The 23,714-nt window shown below is 47.7% G+C and overlaps 1 protein-coding gene across 2 annotated transcripts; it reads left to right on the top strand.

Moving 5' to 3' along the window:
• Positions 1-62: 62 nt before the first annotated feature.
• NEMP1 (nuclear envelope integral membrane protein 1) lies at positions 63-23,714 on the top strand. 2 transcript variants are annotated; one of them, XM_008274196.4, is made up of 9 exons: positions 63-226; positions 10,036-10,160; positions 11,303-11,522; positions 12,850-12,922; positions 14,017-14,110; positions 14,548-14,662; positions 17,352-17,577; positions 18,738-18,911; positions 19,535-23,714. In XM_008274196.4, the coding sequence occupies exons 1-9, from the start codon at positions 112-114 to the stop codon at positions 19,710-19,712; spliced, it is 1,320 nt and encodes a 439-aa protein (XP_008272418.2). In that variant the 5' UTR covers positions 63-111; the 3' UTR covers positions 19,713-23,714. The 2 variants fall into 2 exon arrangements, with proteins under 2 accessions (XP_008272418.2, XP_069908541.1); XM_070052440.1 differs by lacking the exon at positions 63-226 and adding an exon at positions 9,188-9,318.

The following is a 23,714-nucleotide window of genomic DNA, read 5'->3' as shown; positions in this document are numbered from 1 at the left end:
CCGGCAGGGGCGGATCTTGTAGCTGATTGGCTACTGGCTCTGCCGATTCGGGGTTAGTTGCCGGGGAGAGGCACGTGAGAAGGAGGCGGCTTGAGGCGCTCGGCGGGAGGAATGAAAGTGGCGGTCGCGCTGGCAGTTGGTCCCGGGTTCTGGGACTGGAGGGCTAGGGGCGGTGGGGCACTGCTGCTGCTCTTGGTCCTCTCCTGCTGCTTGGCCAGCGACTCAGGTACCACCCGGGCAGCAGCTGCCTAAGGGGCGGGTGCCGAGGGGGCTATTTTTGGAAAAGTGGGGAATCTCCGAATGATGCGGGCGGTTCTCTGTTCAGGGGCGGCGGCTCGGTTCTGGGCCGCGGGACTGGTGCCGAAAGAGATGCTTGTCAGCGAGTCAGGGCTGAGGGGCCCGGGCCCTGGGGCGGCGTCGGGGCTCTCCTCAGGGCGGGGAGGAGCCGGGTGCCTTTCGGCGGAGACCGGAAGGGAGGCCTGCGCTGGAGGCGATGCGGTTCTCGGGGCATCGGCGTGCCGCGGAGGCTTCCGCGAGTTTCTGTGGTGCAAGGAAGGAGTAGCAAGCAGCATTGGGGCCAGGCGGAGCTCCTCATTCATTCCGCCGAGGAGCCGGCACCTCAGCGTGTGCTCCGCCGGGCGCGGCGGCTGGCTGACGTCTCCCCAGACCCTCGCCCCGGCCAGGCTTGTAGACCGGGTCTGGAGCCCTTGCATCCCAGTTTTCGGGAAAAGCTAGCAGTGCCATTCTGCATCGAAGGTACTCGTGGCTGGATCCACTTACGCAGTCATCCGGGCGAACGCCGTTGGGTTCCTGCCTTTCCCGCTGCAGTCCTGAGGATTTACACTGTGTTAGTGAAACACCTCCTTCTAGATTCACAACAGAAAGAGAAGCGAGGTTCCCAAGCTTCCGCTGGAGGGAGTTTGAAACCCAGGAGAATAATCTTATCTCGTGAACACACGTGCCTGTGTCACACTGTCACTTAGGCTTATCTTTAGCTGCAGCGTTAAGGTGTCCGGTCCCATCCATAGAGCCGGCTCCGAAACGCAGTGGCTTTATGAAAATAGTTGTGGGGTGGGGGCGTCGGTAATAAGGACGGTGCAGGTGCGGAGGCAGGGCCCGCAGCAACACTGGAAGGGCTATCTTATTATCGGAGTGGACTTCTAAAATGGGCCTGTAGGTCGTGGGGGCTGAGACGAGAGAACACACGCGGAAATACCGCTAGGAAAGCCAGCACTGCAGCGGCTGAGCGGGGAGAGGAGTTCAGGCGGTGGTGGTTCGGTGTGGCCTGATCGGCCACTACACGTCACAGGGAACACCGGGTACCCCTTACTTCTCGTTGGAAGCTTTTGAAAAACGTGATTAAGGAAGGAATGCATGTTTGCTTCAGACCGGTTGGCAAGTGTGAGTCCAGTTAGGTGTAAAGGAGTAAGCTGCAGCCTCACGGGGCTGTGCAGAGGGCTTCCATAGAGTGTGCGCTCTTGTCTTTTCCCTGCGCGTTTTTAGTTGAAGATTTTGGAGAGGAATGGGTATATTTCCAACGTGTCAGTAATGTGGTTCTCTTCCCTGCAGGCCACCACTCGCTGCCAGAGATCCCTTTCCCACTTCATTTTTGCAGCAAAGGCGTGTAAAGTTCTTCGCAGTCGTGTTTTACTTGTTTGATAGTCCGTTGAATGGATGGAGCATTATGTATATAATATTTCTGGATTAGATAGTTGGTGAGATAATTGTGGTGTATCTAAGTTTTCATTGTGTGGATAACCACAATTTGTATGCATTTTTGTATCCTTAAAAATTCTAAAAATCCGGAGTAGGTACACCAGCTTTCACTGCTGTCAGAGTTAGTGCCCCATTTGCTTTGCAGTGTTGGATGCTGACTTTTTGTTTATCTGATAGACTGAATAGGATCTTTTCTTTTACTTTGCAGATCTTGTGTGATTAGTGAGAGTGAGCATTTTTAAGTTATTAGTTATCATAATTCTCCATATAGGCTTACGTTTGGGGTGTGTATGTCTTTTTTCTTGGTCTCTTTATGATTATTTATTGGGATTTTTGTAGACTTTCAAATGTATAAACTATATATTAAGGATATGTATTTTTAATAACCTATTTATTGAAGAACTTAATTTGTTTTGCCACTTTTTTTTAAGATTTTATTTATTCACTTGAGAGGTAGAGTTACAGACAGTGAGAGGGAGAGACAGGAAGGTCTTCTTTCTGTTGGTTCACTCCCCAGATGGCCTCAGTGGCCAGAGTTGTGCTGATCCGAAGCCAGGAGCTTCTTCCGGGTCTCCCACGCGGGTGCAGCGGCCCAAGGACTTGGGCCATCTTCCACTGCTTTTCCAGGCCATAGCAGAGAGCTGGATTGGAAGAGGAGCAGCCGGGACTCGAACCAGCTCCAATATGGGATGCTGGCACTGCAGGTGGAGGATTTAACCTACTGCGCTACAGCACCGGCCCCTGTTTTGCCACTTTTTAAAATGAGATCTCCCATCTATTGGTTCACTCCCTAGATGTCCACAATAGCCAGGACTGGGCCAGGCAGCAGCCACGAGCCAGGGAGTCAGTTCACCCCATGTAGGTGGCAGGGACTCAGATATTGAGCCATAAAGCGGAGCTGAGTCTTGAACCCAGGCACTCTGATATGGATGCAGGCATCTTAGCTACTGTTCCAAATGCCCACCCCTCTTTTTATTTTATAAATATACAATTATAATTTTATAATTGTACTTTTTTTATAGCCACTCGATTTCACTCTTTAATTTATTTCTATTGTTTTTACACTTCAAGAGTTCTCCAAAGTTGAATATATATTTTTTGTGGTAAAATTTAAGGTTTTTTCCCTTTTACTCCTTCATTTGTAATACATGTTGGGATGTGATGTGAGATGGGAATCTAAGTAGACTTTAGCGTCCCAGCATCCCGTTGAGTAATCCTTCGCTGCTAAGCCAGCTCACCGATTTAAGATGCTAGTTTTAAGGAGGCTTCAAGATAGGAGCAGAATCACCTCTTGACAGAAGTGAATAGAAGGGCTTTTTAGGGTCCTTTCCAGTCTATACATCCTATGCACCATTTTCATTACCTTCTGGTAGATGTTAAAAAAATCAGTGTTGTTGAATAAAAAGATCATAATGATTACAAATAAGTGTGACGTTATTGGGCTGTATAGATAAATACAGTTTTTTTTTTAAAAAAGATTTGTTTGTTTATTTGAAAGGCAGAGAGGGAGAGAGATATCTTCTGTCTGCTGGTTCACTCTCCAAATGGCCTCAAAGGCTGAGGCTGATCCAGGCCAAAGGTGGGAGCCAGGAGTTTCTTCCTGGTCTCCCACGTGGGTGCAGGGGCCCAAGCACTGGGGCCATCTGCTGTTTCCTCAGGCACATCAGTAGATAACTGGCTCCGAAGTGAAGCAGCCAGGTTCCCATTTGGGATGCTGGCATCATCGCAGGTAGTGAATGCTGGCCCGACAGTTTGTATATATTTAAAGTTATTTGGCTTAGTTTTTTTTTTTTTTTTTTTTTTTTTTTTTAAGATTTATTTATTTGAAAGTCAGAGCTACACAGAGGGGAGAGGCAGAGAGAGAGAGAGAGAGGTCTTCGATCCTCTGGTTCACTCCTCAGTTGGCCACAACGGCTGGAGCTGCACCAATCTGAAGCCAGGAACCAGGAGGTTCCTGCAGGTGCAGGGGTCCAAGCACTTAGGCCATCTTCTACTGCTTTCCCAGGCCATAGCAGAGAGCTGGATTGGAAGTGGAGCAGCCGGGTCTCAAACTGGTGCCCATATGGGATGCCTGTGCGAAGGATGCCTGTGCGAAGCCAGGGCATTAACCCACTGCGCCACAGCGCCGGCCCTGGCTGTTTTCTGTTTCCAAAAATCACAACTGCAGCTGGAGTAGTGATTGTACAGATTACTGTCCACCCCTCAGGTGGCATTTGTTTCCCCCTCCCCCACCGTATATTTCCAAAGATATAGCTAACCAATGTACTGATTCTTGTAGGAAGTTACCATTAATGGGATATGTTTATTTATTTGTTTACTTATTTATGATTCTTTCCCTTGAATGTACTGTGGAACTGTGGAAAAGAAAGAACTAGTTTTTTGTTTGGTTTTTTTTTTTTTTTTTTAATTTGAAAGACAGTTACAGAGAGGCAGGGGCAGAGGCAGAGTGAGAGAGAGATCTTCTGTATACTGGTTCACACCCCAAATAGCTGCAACAGCCAAAGCTGGGCCGATCCAAAGCCAGAAGCCAGGGACTTCTTCCAGGTCTCTTCATGTGGGTGCAGGAGCCCAAGCACTTGGGCATCTTTTACTGTTTTCCCAGGCCGTAGCAGAGAGCTTGATGGGAAGTAGACCAGCCAGGACTTGAACCGGCACCCATATGGGATGCTGGCACTGCTTTACCCGCTATGCCACTAGATTAAAAGGTGTTAATGCTGACATTGTGTCTTAAAAATCAGTTGTATTTCTTTAATGTATGGCATTGGATAATTTTTTTTTTTTTTTGACAGGGAGAGTGGACAGTGAGAGAGAGAGACAGAGAGAAAGGTTCACCCTCCAATGGCCGCCGCGGCTGGCGCGCTGCAGCCGGCGCACTGCGCTGATCCGATGGCAGGAGCCAGGAGCCAGGTGCTTTTCCTGGTCTTCCATGGGGTGCAGGGCCCAAGCACCTGGGCCATCCTCCACTGTACTCCCTGGCCACAGCAGAGGGCTGGCCTGGAAGAGGGGCAACCGGGACAGAATCCAGCTCCCCAACCGGGACTAGAACCCGGTGTGCCGGCGCCGCTAGGCGGAAGATTAGCCTAGTGAGCCGCAGCGCCAGCCCCATTGGAGAATTTTAAAGTTTAAAACCATGATGCCTTTTTTTGACACCAAGTTTTTTGAATGGTCTTTGCTATTGACAGATCTTGAAAATAATGAGCATTTTAAAAGATGCAGTGTTATATTATTTGGCATTGTAGGGGAGAAGGTGTTAATAAGTGTGAATCCTTCATTTTGTTTTGATGGGTGTGAATTTCTGCTTGGGGTTGTATAAACAGACTGGATATTGTTTTAAGAAAGTGATAGGTTCTTGTCCAACTTAAATAAAATAGTTCCCTGGGACAGTGTTTTGGGGTAGCGGGTGAAGCTGCCCTCTGAGACACCAGCATCCCTTATAGGTGCCAGTTTGAGTCCTAGCTGCTCTACTTCCTATCCTGCTAATGGCCTGGGAAAAGCAGCACAAGATGTCCCAAGTACTTGAGTTCCTGCAACCCACGTTGGGAGACTGAGATGAAGCTCCTGGCTTCTGGCTTCCACCTGGCTCAGCACTTACAATTGCAGCCATCTGGGGAGTGAACCAGCAGGTGGAAGATTTTTGTCTCTGCCTCTCTCTCTCTAATTCTGACTTTCAAATAAATTTAAAACTTCTCAATGTTTTTGTAGGCCTCAATTTTTTTTATTTATTTGAAAGAGTTACACAAAGAAGCAGAGAGTGAGAGAAAGAGGTCTTCCATCCGCTGGTTCACTCCCCAACTGGCCGCAGTGGCCGGAGGTGCGCCGATCCACGGCCAGGAGCTTCTTCCTGGTCTCCCACGTGGGTGCAGGGGCCCAAGCACTTAGGCTGTCTTCTACTGCTTACCCAGGCCATAGCAGAGAGCTGGATTGGAAGTGGAGCAGCCGCGTCTTGAACCGCGACCCATATGGAATGCTGGTGCTCAAGGCCAGGGCGTTAACCTGCTGTGCCCTGGCCTCAGTGAATTTTTTTATTTTATTTTTTTTTTATTTTTTTTTTAATTTTTGACAGGCAGAGTGGACAGTGAGAGAGAGAGACAGAGAGAAAGGTCTTCCTTTTGCCGTTGGTTCACCCTCCATGGCCGCCGCGGCCGGCGCGCTGCGGCTGGCGCACCGCGCTGATCCGATGGCAGGAGCCAGGAGCCAGGTGCTTTTCCTGGTCTCCCATGGGGTACAGGGCCCAAGTACCTGGGCCATCCTCCACTGCACTCCTGGGCCACAGCAGAGAGCTGGCCTGGAAGAGGGGCAACCTGGACAGAATCCGGCGCCCTGACCAGGACTAGAACCCGGTGTGCCGGCGCCGCTAGGTGGAGGATTAGCCTAGTGAGCCGCGGCGCCGGCCCTCAGTGAATTTTTAAGTTTCATATAACCTTACTGCTCACTCTCCAGAAGAAAATAAATTTTTTTTAAAAAAAGATTGACAGAGTGACAGAGAGAGAGGGAGAGACACAGAGAAAGAGAGATCTTCCATCCACTGGTTCACTCTCCAGATGATCGCAATGGCTGGGACTGGTCCAGGCCAAAGCCAGGAACTCCATCCTGGTCTCCCATACAGGCAGCAGGGGTCCAAGTACTTGAGTTATTACCTGCTGCTTCCTCACCACGTTAGCAGGGAGCTGGATCAGAAGCAAAGCAGCCTAGTCTCCAACCAGTGCTATAATACGGGATTCCAGGTTTGCAAGCAGTGGTTTAACCCGCTGTGCCACAACACCAGTCCCAGAAAATGAACTCTGACCCACATGTGCAAGTGGGTATTCTGTGGGCTTGTTGGGAGATGAAGGTCAACAGGACTTTGAAAAAGTTTCAGTTTATATGAAAGACAAGTTTGTAGGAAATACAGATTACTATTGGATTGAACCCTAGTGAGAAACTGACAGTAGATCAAGACCTAATTTTTAAAAAGATGTAATTCACAAACTGTAAAACTCACACTTCAACAGTTTTTAGTGTATTTACAAGCTTGTGCAAGTATCACACCTGATTCCAGGGTGTTTTGAAGACTCCAGAATGAAACCCTGTGTACCGTTCCCCTCTTCTCCTGGCCCTTGACAATTAGTCTGCTTTCTGTCTGGGTTTGCCTATTCTGGATATTTGTAAGTGGAATCACTATGCTACGTGCTTTAAGTATCTGGCGCTTTTTTTTTTTTTTTTTTTTTTTTTTTTCGGTCTGGCTTCTTTTACTCTGTAGTGTTGTTGGTAGGGATCTTCCTGGCTGCCAGTGCTTCAGTGCTTGTATGGCTGAATAATACCCATTGTGTGGCTGTGCCACAGTTTGCTTGTCCACTCTGGCTGTTGGGCGTTGGATCCCATTTTGGATTGTTGTGGATCATATGGCTCTGAACTACCTGGGTTTCTGTGTGAGTATGTGTGTTCAGCTGTCCTAGGTGTGTCCCTATGAGTGGAATGTTTAGCTTTTTGAGGAACTATCAAACTTTTCCCAAGAGCCTGCAGCATCTTACCTCCCCATCAGTGATGTGTGAGGGCTTCTCCATGTCCCCATCAATAGCTGTTAGTGTCCTTATTAGAAGAGCCTTCCTACTGGATAGGAAGAGCTATTTCACTGAAGTTTTGATTTGTATTTCCCTGGGACTAATGGCATTGAGCCTCTTTCCATGTGCTTATTGACCATTTGTGTATTTCCTTCTGAGAAATGTCTGTGTAGGTTCTTCCTTTACCCATTTTAAAAATTGGGTTATTGTTGAGTTGTAATAGTTCTTTCTATATTCTGGATACTAGACCCTTATCAGATGTGTGAGTTGTAAGCATTTACCTCTTGTGTTGTGGGTTGTCTTTTCACTTTTTTCAGAGTGTCCTTGGATGTACAAAAGTCCACGTTGCCTATTTTTCCTTTGGTTGTTCATGCTTTTGTGTTGTGGCTAAGAAACTATTTCCTAATATCTTGAAGATTTATACCTGTGTTTTCTTTTACACTTTATAATTGTTCTTCCATTTAGATTTAAGACCAAATTTAACTTCAAAATTAGAATTAGCTTCCCCTAAAACCATTTTGGACTGGTGGACATCAGTGCCTTTGTGCATGTTACTTTGGCTTTTGGGGATTGGTTTGAAGTTTTTTTGCTTTTTTGGTTTATTTAAATCTGGCCATCCTTACACTAAATTTCCACTTAAAGTAGTCTTTTATTAGTTGGTAAGCACAATATAGAACTCAAGAAAGAAGTTATTTAAGTTTTATATTTTAAAAAGTAGCTTGGATAAACATGGGTGGGAAGAAATTGAGGAGCAGTCACTTTTAAACTTTGATTTAGCAGAGACTGAATACAACGGGGAGAGCGTTTGGAAAATCAGAGGGGCTGCATATCATGTTGGCTGCTGTTCAAATGTGAGATGAAACAGAATAGCTGGAAGAAAGCGACTCTGGAATATTTTAGTATCCCCCCTAAAGTACTATATATAAAACATGTTGGTAATTCTGTTCATCTTGCTAAGGAGAGGAATAGAGAAAGTCCATAGATGGGGTGACGTTAGTGGACCTTATCTGAGACAGCTTTCTCCAGTCAGACCTTGGTGTGAGCCTCAGGCTATTTATTGGTTATATAGCTGTGGGCAGATTCCTTCATGTTTATTTATTCTTTTTTTTTCTTAGAATATTCTTTTTTTGGCTGGCGCCATGCCTCAATAGGCTAATCCTCCGCCTGCGGCGCCGGCACCCCGGGTTCTAGTCCCAGTCGGGGCACTGGATTCTGTCCCGGTTGCTCCTCTTCCAGTCCAGCTCTCTGCTGTGGCCCGGGAGTGCAGTGGAGGTTGGCCCAAGTGCTTGGGCCCTGCACCTGCAAGGGAGACCAGGAGAAACACCTGGCTCCTGGCTGTGGATCAGCACGGTGCACCGGCCGCAGCGGCCATTGGGGGGTGAACCAACGGCAAAGGAAGACCTTTCTGTCTCTCTCTGTCCACTCTGCCTGTCAAAAAGATTTATTTATTTATTTGAGAGAGAGTTACACAGAGAGGAAGAGACAGAGAGAAAGGTCTTCCATCCACTGGTTCGCTCCCCAAATGGCTGCAGTGACCAGAGTGGGGCTGGTCCAAACCCAGGGGCATCTTCCAGATCTCCCACATGGGTACAGGGGCCCAGGCACTTGGGGCATCTTCCCCTCCTTTCCCAGGCCATAAGCAGAGAGCTGGGTTGGAAAAGGAGCAGGCGGGACATGAACAGGTACCTGTGTGGGATGCTGCTGCAGGTGGAGGCATAACCTAGTACACCACAGCGTCAGTCCCTCCTTGATGTTTCTTTTTTCTTTTTTTTTTTTTTTTTGACAGGTAGAGTTAGACAGTGAGAGGGAGAGACAGAGAGAAAGGTCTTCCTTCCATTGGTTCACTCCCCAAATGGCCACCACAGCCGGCGATATGCCGATCTGAAGCCAGGAGCCAGGTGCCTCCTCCTCGTCTCCCATGGGGTGCAGGTGCCAAAGCACCTGGGCCATCCTCCACTGCCCTCCTGAGCCACAGCAGAGAGCTGGACTGGAAGAGGAGCAACCAGGACTAGAACCTGGTGCCCATATGAGATGCCGGCACCGCAGGTGGAGGATTAATCAAGTGAGCCATGGCACCAGCCCCTCCTTGATGTTTCTTAACCATCAGTTTCCTTGTTTGTTAAACAGGGTTTATAAGAATGCCTATCTTATAGCATTGTTGGGAGGGTTCAATGAAACACACAGCATACTATCTGTCTTAATAAACACTTAACACTTATCAGTTAATGTCTATTTGTGTTATTTAAATAATAAAACTTGTTAGAAATAAGGCTCTGCCTTATTCTTCTACCCAGTTTTTCCCTCTTCACCACCCTTGCTGACATTTTTTTTTTTAAAGATTTATGTATTTATTTGAATGTCATAGTTACACAGAGAGATGGAGAGGCAGAGAGAGATCTTCCATCTGCTGGTTCACTCCCCAGTTGGCCACAATGGCCCGAGCCAGAGCTGCGCTGATCCAAAGCCAGGAGCCAAGAGCTTCTTCCTGGTCTCCCATGCAGGGGCCCAAGGACTTGGGCCATCCTCCACTGCTTTCCCAGGCCATAGCAGAGAGCCAGATCAGAAGTGGAGCAGCCAGGACTCTAACTGGCACCCATATGGGATGCTGGCACTGTAGGCAGTGGGTTCACCTGCTACGCCACAGCGCTGCCCCCTGGCTGACATTTTAATCCCAAGCTTCAGAAGGTAGCCAAGTTAATTCTTTTTATGAAATGAGTTACAATTATTAGGCTGTTATGTTATGTTATGCTTAATTCTTGTTTCCTTTCTTTGCATAAAGCTGGAATTGATGTCAATGTGATCATGCTGCAGGAATCCCAAGTTTATACTCTGAATGCCTGCCAACAATTCTGTTATAAAAATGTGCTTATCCCAAAATGGCATGACATATGGACACGGATACAGGTAAGAATTTGAAGTCCCCAGTGGAGGGACTGCTCCTGTGCGCTGTCTGTCTGTGATTAGTGAGTACTTTGTTACTTCTCCTTCCCCATACATACAGCTTTTTAAAAAGTATTGTTAACAACCTCGTTAGTGTTGAGAGTACCCTAAATTATGTTCCCATCCATAAGCATTTGTGCCAACTTTGTGTGCCTCCCTCCTCCAGCTCCTTATGTAGCTTACAATACTTGGACCCTGAGATAAACGTCCTTCCTTTTCCTAAGGAAGCTGCTTGCTTTTCTTTCTTGCACACTTTCATACACACACACACACGCACGCACACACACACACCCCTACCTTTCTTTCTCAAGACCCGAGTCCTTCGGACTGGAAACTCGCATGGCCACTGTCAGGGTGTAAACTCTTTGGCCTTGCTGCTGCTGTGCTGTTTGATTCTCCATGAGGTCTTTCAAGAGCCCCTGAGTTGAAGGTTCCCCTGCTAGAAAGACTTTGCACTCGTTTCTTTCCTAATGCTGGCAAGCCGCCTGGCTGTAATAGTGATTGAACAAAATGAGCCCTCTTAGAAATGCTGCTGCTGCTGCTGCTAAGTGTCGGCACGGATTCGGCTGTTTGTTCACAGCAGAAACAGAAGGCTGGGCTTCGTGGTTGTTTTTTTTTTTAATTTTCTCTTTTTTATTGTCTGATATAAAAACCACACTGCATCTGGGACACATTATAACCAACAATGGGTTGAACTTCTCAGCCTGCCATTATGGGGAACATTTTCAGTTTTCTGGGGCTGTTTATGACTGGCAATTTTCTTAATATTCTAGACCCTTGCTTTGTGTTGTCTCTCATAAAGAGCTGTATTGATAACTCTTCCAGCATGGAAGTCTTTTCCCCCATGTGTTCTGGCCTCACAGCAGATTCAGACCGTGTTAGTTGGAAGACGTTCCATCCCTGCCACTCTGTACCTTGTGCAGTGTGGGTTGCCTGGTCTGGCTTCAAGTGCTGGCTTTGGGTGCTACCTGTCCACATGTGCTTTTGTGGGAACTGGCGCTGTTAACTACTTTAGCTGTTTTTGTGTATGTGTGTTTAATTGCATTTGTGAAAGTTTAAAATCCCTACCTTTTTTCTTTCTCGTCCTGATTTTCCTTGTGTTACAGATCCGAGTAAATAGTTCCAAATTGATACGAGTCACCCCGGTGGACAGTGAAGAGAAACTAAAGGAGCTAGAGCAGTTCAGTATCTGGAACTTTTTTTCCTCCTTTTTAAAAGAGAAATTGAATGACACCTATGTTAACGTGGGTCTGTACAGCACAAAAACCTGCCTCAAGGTTGAGATTATAGAGAAGGACACCGAGTACAGTGTCGTTGTGATGCGGAGTAAGTCTCACCTCTGTTTTTCTTAGGATTCTGTAGTGAGAAGGGACTGAGCTTTGGAGGGTATAATTAGTGAGGCAGAGAAGTCAGCCTAGGACAGTTCCATTTTGGTTCTGATTATAACCCTGTTTAAACAGCTCATGGAGACGCCACCCCACTCCAGAGCCTTTAGGCCTGTACTTGGCACTCCACCTCGGGTCAATCCCAGAACCTCCTAGGCGAGAATTGTGAAGACCTGCATTCCTAATACTGCCAGTGGCCCTGAGCCGCTGTGCCCAGTGCTGTTAGAGTAAATCAGTGTGGTTCCTGCCTGCTGGATACTTCCAGAGGTCGATGTCCCAATGTGTACAAGCCTTTATTTGAAGACATGAGAGATTAAATAATAAAAACCAAAGAAAGGTAAAATGGAATATAATACTTCACAAAGTAGAAGGAGAATTTTGTGGAACCATAAGTGAAGATGCCGGGCCACTGCAGCTGAAGGCTGACTCAGTGAAGCTGGGAAGAGTTTTCTCTGAAGGTCCCTGAGGAAGTTTGAGAGGAGGTAGATCCTGTTGGCTTCCATGGTGACGCTGCAGGGTCCTGGGATGTTGTGAGTAGAACTATTTTTGGGTTTTACTACAAAATAAATTGTGTTCTGCCAATTCTCCGAGGACTCCTCGGTTCCCGGGTTGTATTGGATTGGCCTGTGGTTTCGATCTCCTACATCTGCTGATCCCTCTTGCCCCTGTTCTGTTTGTGGGCCTCCCCTAGACGAGAGCTGTTGAATGTGAAGTCTGTAGGAGTGTCTGGTATGCTGCTGAGGGGCCTCTGCTCGGGCCCCCGGGCCTGGGTGAGCTGTGTTGCTGTGTAGGCTGTGCAGCATAGTGCTGTGTAGTGAAGGGAAGTAGGTGGTATTGTTAGGCAAGGAAAGCAGCCAGTTGGAGAACAACAGCACAAGGCCCCAAACCCAAGTTCTAGGCAAATTGGGTGAATTCTGTGCTTGTGTGGGACTTAAGGTTTGAAAGCCAGAGTGGCAGAGACCCCTTGTGGGCGATTGCCTGAAGTGCTGATGGTTCTGTGGCTTGGTCCACAGTAAAGCTGTTTCTTTTAGCCTTAGCCTTGGTAGCTAAGATAAAAATAAGATCTTCAGGAAAGTACGGGTTATACAGAGACCTAATTATACTTTCTCTTTGGAGGGGTTCTGAGGCTTTGTATGTAACTTCCGTTGCTGCTTAGGCAAGCTGTTTGCATTTATTTTTCTGTAGCTGACCAATGCCAATGTTGTCTTTTATTCTGTAATGCCTTCAGGCTGTTTGGATCCCCTGTTAAGCACAAATCTTTATTTCAGGATTTGACCCAAAACTCTTCCTCGTTTTCCTCCTTGGACTTATGCTGTTTTTCTGTGGAGACCTGCTGAGCAGGTAGGTCAGCAAGGCTCCCCACACTCTGCCTGACTTGTAGCATAGAAACTACAAGTGCAGCCGGCGCTGCGGCTCAGTAGGCTAATCCTCTGCCTTGCGGCGCCGGCACACCGGGTTCTAGTCCCGGTCGGGGCGCCGGATTCTGTCCCGGTTGCCCCTCTTCCAGGCCAGCTCTCTGCTGTGGCCCGGGAGTGCAGTGGAGAATGGCCCAAGTCCTTGGGCCCTGCACCCCATGGGAGACCAGGAGAAGCACCTGGCTCCTGGCTTCGGATCAGCACGATGCGCCAGCCATGGCAGCCATTGGAGGGTGAACCAACGGTAAAGGAAGACCTTTCTCTCTGTCTCTCTCTCTCTCACTGTCCACTCTGCCTGTCAAAAAAAAAAAAAAAAAAAAAAAAGATACCTGCATCCCTTGGGCCAGTGCTGTGGTGCAGCGGGTTAAAGCCCTGGCCTGAAGTGCCAGCATCCCATATGGGCGCTGGTTCTGGTCCTGCTGCTCCACTTCCGATCCAGCTCTCTGCTATGGGCTGGGAAAGATGGCCCAAGTGCTTGGACTCCTGCACCCACTTGGGAGACCTGGAAGGAGCTCCTGGCTCCTGGCTCCTGGCTTCAGATCGGCACAGCTCCGGCCATTGCAGCCCGCTGGGGAGTGAACCAGCAGATGGAAGACCTCTCTCTCTGTCTCTACATCTCTGTGTAACTCTGACTTTCAAATAAATAAAATAAATCTTTAAAAAAAAGAAAAAAAGATACCTGCATCCCATACCAGAGTGGTTGGGTTCGTATCCCATCTCTGCTTCTGATGTGGACCCTGGAAGGCAGCAGGTGATAGCATAAATGAAGGAGCCTCTGCCATCCACGTGAGTTCTGGGCTCCTGGCCTCAGTTTGACTCAGCCTGGGCTGTTACAGACATTTGGGGAGTGACCCAGAGGATGGAAGGTTTTTTTTCTCTCTTTGTCTTTTTGCTTTTCAAGTAAATGAACATAAGTAAATAAAAGTTAAAAAAAATTTAGCTGGATTATTTGTCCTCATGTTAGCACTGCCATATGTGAAATTTATACATACAGTCATGAAATAAATTCCTTCTCTGCAGAAGTCAAATTTTCTACTATTCCACTGGGATGAGTGTGGGAATTGTGGCCTCCCTACTGATCATCATTTTCATGCTGTCCAAGTTTATGCCCAAGGTAAGTAGTAGAATCCTTGTGAGTGGGTAAGATGAGCTTGAGGAGCTGAAGGACTTTTCCTGGGTACTCTAAGAAAACTGAACATTTGCATTAATGGCGTTCCCTGATTTAGAAAGGTACTTTCCATGCTGAACTTGGACCCTGGCTACCTCCATACAAGCTCTCTCTTTTTATTGCAAATCTTTTGCTCAGTGAGATATTGAAGCCACCTTCCTGTCTTCTAATTACATAGCCAGGCTTCTAAGTTACTTAGCATCTCATCTTCCCAGTGTTCCTGGCAAGCTGTGCCATTTTAAATAGAAAGGATATCTTTTGGAGATATGCTTTTTGTTCATTTTGAGTAGGTTGAATTTTTTTTTAATCATAGTTCCATTTTGCTGCTTTTATGTGTGGAAAGCCTGTTGTAACTTTTTGCTTTCACTTCTACTCTGTTTTAGAAAAGTCCCATTTACGTCATCCTGGTGGGAGGCTGGTCCTTTTCTCTGTACCTCATTCAACTAGTTTTTAAAAATTTACAAGCGATCTGGAGCTGTTACTGGCAGTACCTCTTAGGTAAGTGTTGCTGGTGCTGCCAGCCGATTTCTATGATTATTCATTTGAAGTGGGAAGATACTGCCTGTTTACAGGAGTTAATAGTTATATCATTTCATCAACTCTTACAAATCGTAATTTCATACATATTTCTAACTCCTCTACAATGATCAACTTCCTATAAGTTACGATGCTGCTGCTAATGAGAAGATATGTGGATATGCTCCTTTCTACCCAGTGAGTGACTTTCTGAAAAGGTGTACATTGACTTTGCCAGGGTAATCATGTTTTAAATACACTTGATCTTCAGTAGAGGACTATGCAGTGAATCTGATCTATAAAGTAATAATCCTTTGGTCATGTATATTAGTAACCCTTGATCTATCCTTTGAGAGGGAATTAATTTGGATTTTTTTTTTTTTTGAAAAAATTTTTTTTTGAAAAAAAATTTTTTATTTTTATTTTTTTGAAATTTTTGATAGGCAGAGTGGACAGTGAGAGAGAGAGACAGAGAGAAAGGTCTTCCTTTTGCCGTTGGTTCACCCTCCAATGGCCGCCGCTGCAGCCGGCGCACCGCGCTGATCCGATGGCAGGAGCCAGGATCCAGGTGCTTTTCCTGGTCTCCCATGGGGTGCAGGGCCCAAGCACCTGGGCCATCCTCCACTGCATTCCCTGGCCATAGCAGAGAGCTGGCCTGGAAGAGGGGCAACCGGGACAGAATCCGGCGCCCCAACCGGGACTAGAACCTGGTGTGCCGGCACCGCAAGGTGGAGGATTAGCCTATTGAGCCACGGCGCCGGCTTAATTTGGATTTTTTAAAAAAAGATTTATTTATTTATTTGAGAGGCAGATTTAGAGAAAGAGAGAAAGAAGGTCTTCCATCAGCTGGTTGACTTCCCAAACTTGGCCATTCTGAAGCTAGGAGCCAGGAGCTTCTTTTGGGTCTCCCATATGGGGCTGGGGGCTGAAGCAATTGGGCCATCTTCTGCTGCTTTTCCAGGCCATTAGCAGGGAGCTGGATCGGAAGTGGAGCAGCTGAGACCCGAACTGGTACCCATGTGGGATGCTGGCACCAGCCCTGTTTTTTGTTTTTTGCTTTTTTTTTTTAAAGATTATTTTATTTTATTTGAAAGGAAGAGTTACAGAGAAGCAGAGGCACACACAGAGAAAGAGATATTGATTTTTTTTTTTTTTTTTTTTTTTTTTTTTTTTTTTTTTGACAGGCAGAGTGAACAGTGAGAGAGAGAGAAAGAGAGAAAGGTCTTCCTTTGCCGTTGGTTCACACTCCAATGGCCGCAGCGGCCGGCGCGCTGCAGCCAGCGCACTGCGCTGATCCGATGGCAGGAGCCAGGTGCTTCTCCTGGTCTCCCATGGGGTGCAGGGCCCAAGCACTGGGCCATCCTCCACTGCACTCCCTGGCCACAGCAGAGAGCTGGCCTGGAAGAGGGGCAACCGGGACAGAATCTGTCGTCCCAACCGGGACTAGAACCCAGTGTGCCGGCGCCGCAAGGCGGAGGATTAGCCTAGTGAGCCGCGGCGCCGGCCGAGATATTGATCTTCCATCTAGTGGTTCACTCCCCAAATGGCCACAATAGCCAGAGCTGGGCCGATCCTTAGCCAGGAGCCAGGAGCTTCTTCTGGGTCTCCCATGTGGGCGCATAGCCCCAAGGACTTGGACTGTCTTCCTTGGGCCATAGCACCAAATCAGAAGTGGAGCAACCAGGACTTGAACCAGTGCCATATGGGATGCCAGCAATGCAGGTGGTGGCTTTACCTGCTACACCACAGTGCTGGTCCCTTTGGATTTTTTTTTCCTTAAAAAAAGATTATTTATTTATTGAGGGAGAGACAGAGAGTGAGAGAAATCTTCCATTCACTGGTTCATTTCCCAAAAGGCTGCAACAGCCAGATCTGGTTTAGACTGAAGCTAGTAGCCAGCAACTCCATTCTGGTCTCCCACATGGATCACAGGGGCCCAGGTACCTGAGCCATCATCTGCTTTTCCAGAATTATTAGTGGGAGGCAGAATAACCAGAACTGGAACCAGCACTCTGGTAATAGGATGCCGGCTTCAAAGTTGTGATTTAACTAGCTGGCCCCTTCTGAATTTGGATTTTGCTTATTTATTTTACAGTATTTGTTTGAAAGGCAGAACAACAGAGAGAGAGGGAGAGACAGAAGAGATCTTTCATCTGTTGATTCACTCCGCAGATGGTTACAACAGCTAGGGCTGGGCCAAGCCAAAGCCAGGAGCCCAGAACTCCATCCTTATCTCCCATGTGGATGGCAGGGGCCCAAGTACTTGGGCCATCTCTTGCTGCCTTCCCAGGCACATTAGCAGGGACCTGGATTGGAAGTGGAGCAGCAGGGACCCCGACCAGTGCTCCGATATGGATGCCAGTATTGCATGCAGCAGCTTAACCTCTAAACCACAATGCCAGTCCCTAACATGCAGCTTTCATGCTTTATTTAAACCAAATAAACTTGAGACAGCAGAAGGGATAGAAAAAAGCCGTGTGTGTGTGTGTGTGTGTGTGTATTTGTGTCTGTGTTTCCATCCTAATGATGAAAAAATTGTGATAATTGAGTCACAGTCTTGTTACTGGTTCAGTAGATGAACTGTATAGTGAATTTCCCACTGCTCTTCACGCAAATTACTTGTACCAGGCAGGTCTAGAAAACAAATGTCTTCTGGTGATTTTTCTTACAGGCTACGTCCTGACAGTTGGATTCTTGAGTTTTGCAGTGTGTTACAAGTACGGGCCCTTGGAGAACGAGAGGAGTATCAACCTGCTCACCTGGGCCTTGCAGCTGCTGGGCCTGTGTTTCATGTACGCTGGCATCCAGATCCCACACATTGCCCTCGCTCTCATCGTCGCTGCGCTGTGTACAAAGAACCTGGAGTACCCTGTTCAGTGGCTGTACATCACCTACAGGTGACTGAAAGGCAGTGTAGCTTGTTGGTATTGACCTGTGCACTGTGGGAATGCGGTTTGCAGCAAACAGATAACAGAGGCTTTGACCTGGTAGTCTCTTTGTTAATGGCAAGTCATTGTGTTATGCTTCTGCTTTTGTTTCTTCCCAAGTCCGTTTTTCTTTTTTAGACTCTGTAGGCATCTTAAAGTTTTTATTCTAGTCGTTTTCTGTAAAATAAAAACATCCAGTAAAGTGTCATGTGTTCCTGTTGCCACTAGGTGGTGCAAATTATATCACTCTATACCCCATGCTTCAGGTCACCTGGTTGGAATTTCTCTTTTTTTTTTTTTAAGATTGCATTTGAAGGAGCCTCAAAGAAAGTGGAAGAGAGAGAGAGATCTCAAGATCTTGAGCTCTTCCATCTTCTGATTCACTTCGCAAGTGACAACAACAGCCAGGGTTGGACTAGGCTGAAACCAGGAGCAGGAACATCATCCAGGCCTCCTATATGGGTGGCAAGGGTGCAAGTACTCGGGCCATCATTCACTGTTCCCCAGTGCATTAGCAGGGAGCTCATTTGGAAACAGAACAGCCAGGACTTGAATTGGCATTCCAGTATGGGATGCCAGCGTGGCAAGTGGGGACTCAACTCTCTGTGCCGCAGCACTGGCCTTGCAACACCAGCTCCTCACCTGCTTTTAGATTCTTTCACCTTGGCTCTCAGATTGCTCCGAGGTCCTAGTCTTACTGTAAGCTGTAATTCACAGCATGCAACAGTAAGTATGGAATGGTCATAGCTTCTGAGGTTGTTAATGGTTATTTTCTTGTAGATAGTAAAAGCGATCATTTCAGTTTGGGGGGCCAGGTCAGTGGAACACATTCTTGTCCCGTTCTTTTCTTGTGTTTCCATTTATTGGAAAATGAGTATTTGCTTGTCACGTATTGTGAAGTAAGTGCACCATTTCACGTCAGTGAGTCACATTGACTACTCAGACTCATCCCTCAGTCTCATGTGTCAGAAGTCCATTATAACTAAAGATGTCTGTGGAAGAAAGGTGGGAGTGATGGCTGTTGATATTCAGGCTGCCTGCTGTGTGTTTGTCCCACTGAAAAGAGCTGGAGCTAAGCATGCATGTAGATTACTGATTAATGATTCATGATGTTATTTTGGTGAGCACAGAAAGATGTGTAAGGCCACAGAAAAGCCTGTGCCCCCTCGTCTCCTGACAGAAGAAGAGTATCGGATACAAGGAGAGGTGGAGACGCGAAAGGCTTTAGAGGAGCTTCGAGAGTTTTGTAACAGTCCAGACTGCTCTGCTTGGAAGACTATTTCTCGAATCCAGTCTCCAAAAAGGCAAGTCCTTGGTCAGAGATGCCACGCCTCTTTCGGGATGGCCATGACCTTGAGTTCTACCAGAGGTCACACTTCTAGACAGGCATGGATCATGGCCTTTGTTTTCCTGCTTCCTCAAGGAACCATCTACTCTAGTTTTGATTATAACATGGAGGTGGGAAGACGCCATATACAATTCCCCTCTGAAAGATTTGCACTGCTCTCTGAGTTTTCCTTTTTCAGTTGGGAGCAATTGTAGCAATGAATATTTGAAGCTTCTATTTGGAATCCTGATCGCATAAAGTGCATAGGGCTGTAAACTTGACTAACTGTTGTGCACCTTAATCTTCTCTTATCGGAATTGTGGTGACTAAGGGAACCTTAGCACCTCGGTGGCTGAGAGGGTAGGTTGGTGCTTGGTAAGCAGGGTGGAGGTGCAGGGGTGGCCCGTGAGCCCAGCCTTCCTTTCCTCCTGCGTTCTTGCTTTAGTTTACTTCCCTGCCAGGTTAAGGACAGGGATCTTGGCTAGACTTCATATGATTGGAGCTGCGAGGACACTAAACAGTTCACTTTGTTTTTATTTGGAAGGAAAGCAGAAAGGACAGAGTGCAGATTCTTAATGAGCATTCTCTTTTCTTTTCCAGATTTGCTGACTTCGTGGAGGGCTCTTTCCACCTCACGCCAAATGAAGTGTCCGTGCACGAGCAGGAGTACGGATTGGGGAGCATCATTGCCCAGGATGAGGAGGCGTCCTCTGAGGAGGAGGGGGAGAACCCAGAGCCCCAGTGGCCCGCTCTCACACAGAACAGCTTCCTGACCTAGGTGGCGCATGGTGATTTGTGTACACCCGCAGGAGCCTCAGTGGTTCGTGTTGCCTGTGCCATGTGGTTCTTGCACTCCTTTGAGAGTGGGTGAGGTCATGTGCAGAGGTTCCCACTAAAATGAGAGACCTGCAGGTCTCCCTGTGCAGGCAGTGGTGGTCTGTCTGTGGGATCCCTAAGGACAGATGATGGGGAAGACCATGAACGCCATGCTGGTTTGCCTCCGTGGGAGGAAGCTGTCAGCCTGCTCTGTGTTCCCGAGCAGTTGGCTGGCCACGGCCGGCACAGCACCCTAGTGCCCTGAAGGCTGATTCAGCCACTCGGTCCTGGCGCTGCAGGTGGCCCTCCAGGAGCAGCCGTGCTTGCCCACCGTGGAGTGCACCTCCCAGAGGGAGCACACGCGTCTCAGCCTCCTTTCCTTCTCTCATTTCAGTGACTGACATAATCCTTGAATTGGCTGTTTGGAGAGGAAAATGAATTTTTGTCTGTCTTATTTTTAAAGTGAATATGTTTTTAAAAAAATATAACACACTCATGTTCCAGAGCCAGCAAGTGCTCCAGCGTGACAAGCCCCACAGGCCGGTACCTGTGTGTGAATGCAGGTTATAGGAAGCCGCACGAGGGTGAATTCTCAGACAGAGGAGCTTCTAAGTCCTGCTTGCCTTTAGGAACAGGCCTAGAGCTTCGTCTGGCGGGGAGGTCTCGGGATTTTATTATATCCGACTTGCGACTGCATCTTAGAACATTGGTGCTCCTCCCTGCCCGCTCTCTGCGGCCCGCTGTGCCCCTGCAGGCAGGACTGTTCCCCAAGCTGCGCGCTGTGCTCAACTCAACGCTTCCTCTCTTCAGCCCCTTCCCTCGCCTTAGGACATCTCCCCTGCCAGCTGGGAGACAGTGTTGTGTAGGGGCTCCCATGCTTTTTGCAGGTTTTCCATTTTTCCTGCCGTTGGATCCCATGGAAATCAAGAAAGTGTCTCTGTTTCCTTTGCCCCTCCTTTGTGTACTCATTCCTTTCAGACGTTGCTGACACCTGTTCTCCCCGGGATCTGGCTTGTCTGTGAGTTGTCAGCCTCTATGGCAAGGTTGCTATGTGCAGCTGGCAGCTGTGGGACTACCACAGCGGGTGCTGCCAGCAGAGACCTCCAGGTTCTCTTGAGGAGTGGACACGTTTTCCTGTGAACTTGTCACACTGGCTCGCAGGCTGTTTCTGACCAGAGGTCCATGCTGCCTTTAATGACAGTGGCGTTAGTTCTAGATTCTTTTGCCACTGTGAAATACCCTTATCGCCCAGCAGTGTGCTCTATGAGGGAGCACATTCTTATGTATCAGTCATTTGCTTGGGTCTTTTCTTTGTGCTCTTCACCCTCAAAGTTTGAAACTGGCTGTCACTGCTTCAGCTAGGAAGATGGGCGTCATGGCAGGTGCATAGACTTGGATGCGGGGGCTGCTGTGACCGTGCAGTGAGCAGGTGATTTTGTTTTGAAAGCTGTAGTGACTCTTTCATATGCCATTTAGCGCAGACTTCTGGCTGGTTGATGGTTTCCACTAGTGTTTCCCACAGCCTTAAACTGTCCCAAAGCGACAACTACCTCAGTTGATAGCAGAGACAATATGGTCAGAAATGGAGAGTGAGCAGTATCTAGGCAAATGATAGGAGTGAAAGTGGCGGGACTTTGTATTGGGAAACCTTTATACCTTTGTGAATTATGTACAGGGTAAAATTTTACTCTGATACAAAGAACTATTAAAGTCTCTGACTATTCTTCACTCTGTTTATAGAGATCAGGACTTTGCATATGTGAATATGAGTAGATTTGAAAAAAATCATTGAGCTGTGTATGTGGTCTCAGGACTCCCTGGAGACTTGGTGCCTTCCCCAGGGGGCTGCTTCAGGGGTGGTAGCTCAGCCCTGGGATGCCTTTGCTGTCATTTCTGTGAGAAGCTGTGAAGCAGGGAAAGTGTCGTCTCTGGGTTTAATAAATGCCTTGTGAGAGACAGTTGCCGTCTCAACACCAGGTTTTTTCTCTGTGTTTGAACTTGGTGTGATCACATTCCTCCCAGCGTGGAGGTTAGAGGACCAAGCTGCAGACAGTGGAGATGAGAGTGTGGCCCGCGGCAGGATAGGCCCTCAGACAGTGAAGGCCGGGCCACCTTGGTGAGCCACATGTCCTCGGCCTGCCTGCCGCACGCCTCTGCCCACGTGCTTCGGAGCTCCCGCTGCCCGGAGACTGCCGGGCTGGAAGCCTGTGGAGCGGCTCTCGTCCTCCTCCCGACCACTTAGGCTGCTGGCTCGGTCACTACTTGAAGCTCCCGTTTAATTTTCTCAGGCGGTTACAGCTCTTGCAATTTCAGCACAGCCTCAGCTCTCAGACCCATCTCATCAGCAGGGATTGACGGGATGGGGGGAGGTGAGCTGGACATCGGAGCCATGTCTGCCGCCATGTCAGCGTCTTGCTTGGCAAGTATCAAGCCGTAAATTGGCTCCAGGACTCAGGGTCTCATCAGCATTGGAAATCTATCTCCTCTCCTGTTCCCACCCCCAGCTCCCATTAATGAGACGCCAGGAGGCACCTGGCCCCAAGCAGGTCCCTCTTACTTCCCCCCTCACATTGCTTGCAGGGAACTAAAGACACAGGGCTGAAAACCGGGGAAATTATCAACTTTGATTCCTTCTAGTAAATTCTGCCCACCACTGCCTCCTATCAAAACCAGATAATTTCTCTCCTGTCTCTCCCCTGCCCCCTCATGACTTTTGTGTCTGTTACAAAAGGAATTTGGCTGCTGAAAGCTCTTTGGACCCCTTCTGTTCCATCCTGTGTTAGTGCATCCCTCTCTTGGGCCAGCCCTCTCTTCACTGACTGCTCCCTTCAGCCTCGTTCCCAGTTGGCACAGGGGACAGTGGTTTGATAAATGAGCCGGCCCAGATAAGCCGGGTCGGCACCCAGCTCCTAAGAGCCGCCCACAAGGGGGTTATGTAGTTGCCGTCAACCTTACTATTGTTGCAGGAGAAAAGATGGGCTCAGAGGGATGCCTGCAGAAAAATGGCTCCTAGCCGCGTACTCGGGACTCTCCTCTGAACTGAGCAATGAAAGATGAAGTAAGAAGAAAGAAAGTGAAATGCCCTTGTAGTATTCCTGTGGAGTCAGATCTGACATACGAGATAATACCTATACTGAAATGCAAGGATTTTGTCAGGACCAAGGAGAGGACAGCTTGACAGATTTACTGTGCCCTCAGTGCTGTAGGCAGTGAAGGCACGTAACAGATGAAATAGCCATCGCACAAGAGAAACGCACCCCAGCCTTTTGCTTCCGTTTCCATGTGACAGAATTGATTTCTCTTTTCCAGGGGAACTTGTGCAATTGTGTGACCCAGAGGTGTCTTTTGGTGACTTGGTCTGTGGGTTCAGGTTGCTGTTGAATTGGATTCTAGACAGTTACTACTTTGAAAAGGATGCTTGGTGCCTTACATGGCAGGAGCCAGAGCCTGCTGGGAATCAACAGCAGATCCATGCCAGTGTCAGCTTGCAGCTGTAGCTGGGGTGGGAGTGATCGATCACACAGAGCCCACATGTGGGGCTCTGGACGCTCCCTGCCACCCCGTGTGTGTCATCTTTCTTGTTCACACCCTTGATAACTTGAAGATGGAGAAGCCGCTTTCTCCAGACTTGCCTACAGCGAGAGCAGCACTCAGCTGTTAGCTCCTGCAGTTGCCACAGCTTTCTGTGTTTATGGAATTGGTGTTGAAATAACAGGGCTAAGGAAATAGGAAATTTTAGCCTGTGGGTAACGCCTTAGTGTTATTTAAATAAAAGATTTGTCATTTATATTTAAAATAAATGTCCACAGATGTCTGAAAGAAAATTATCAGGGATGGCTCTTTGCCATGGGTCTCATTTTCACCTTCTTTTATGTAAGAAAAAAAAAAACAACTTTTGTATTTTTTCATTTTTATTGTATAGTTTATAAATAATCCCAATTTTAATAAAGTTTTTTAGACAGTA

Source organism: Oryctolagus cuniculus, chromosome 11, assembly GCF_964237555.1.
Source record: "Oryctolagus cuniculus chromosome 11, mOryCun1.1, whole genome shotgun sequence".
Taxonomy (NCBI): Eukaryota; Metazoa; Chordata; class Mammalia; order Lagomorpha; family Leporidae; genus Oryctolagus; species Oryctolagus cuniculus.
This window is presented reverse-complemented; position numbering and strand designations above follow the sequence as displayed.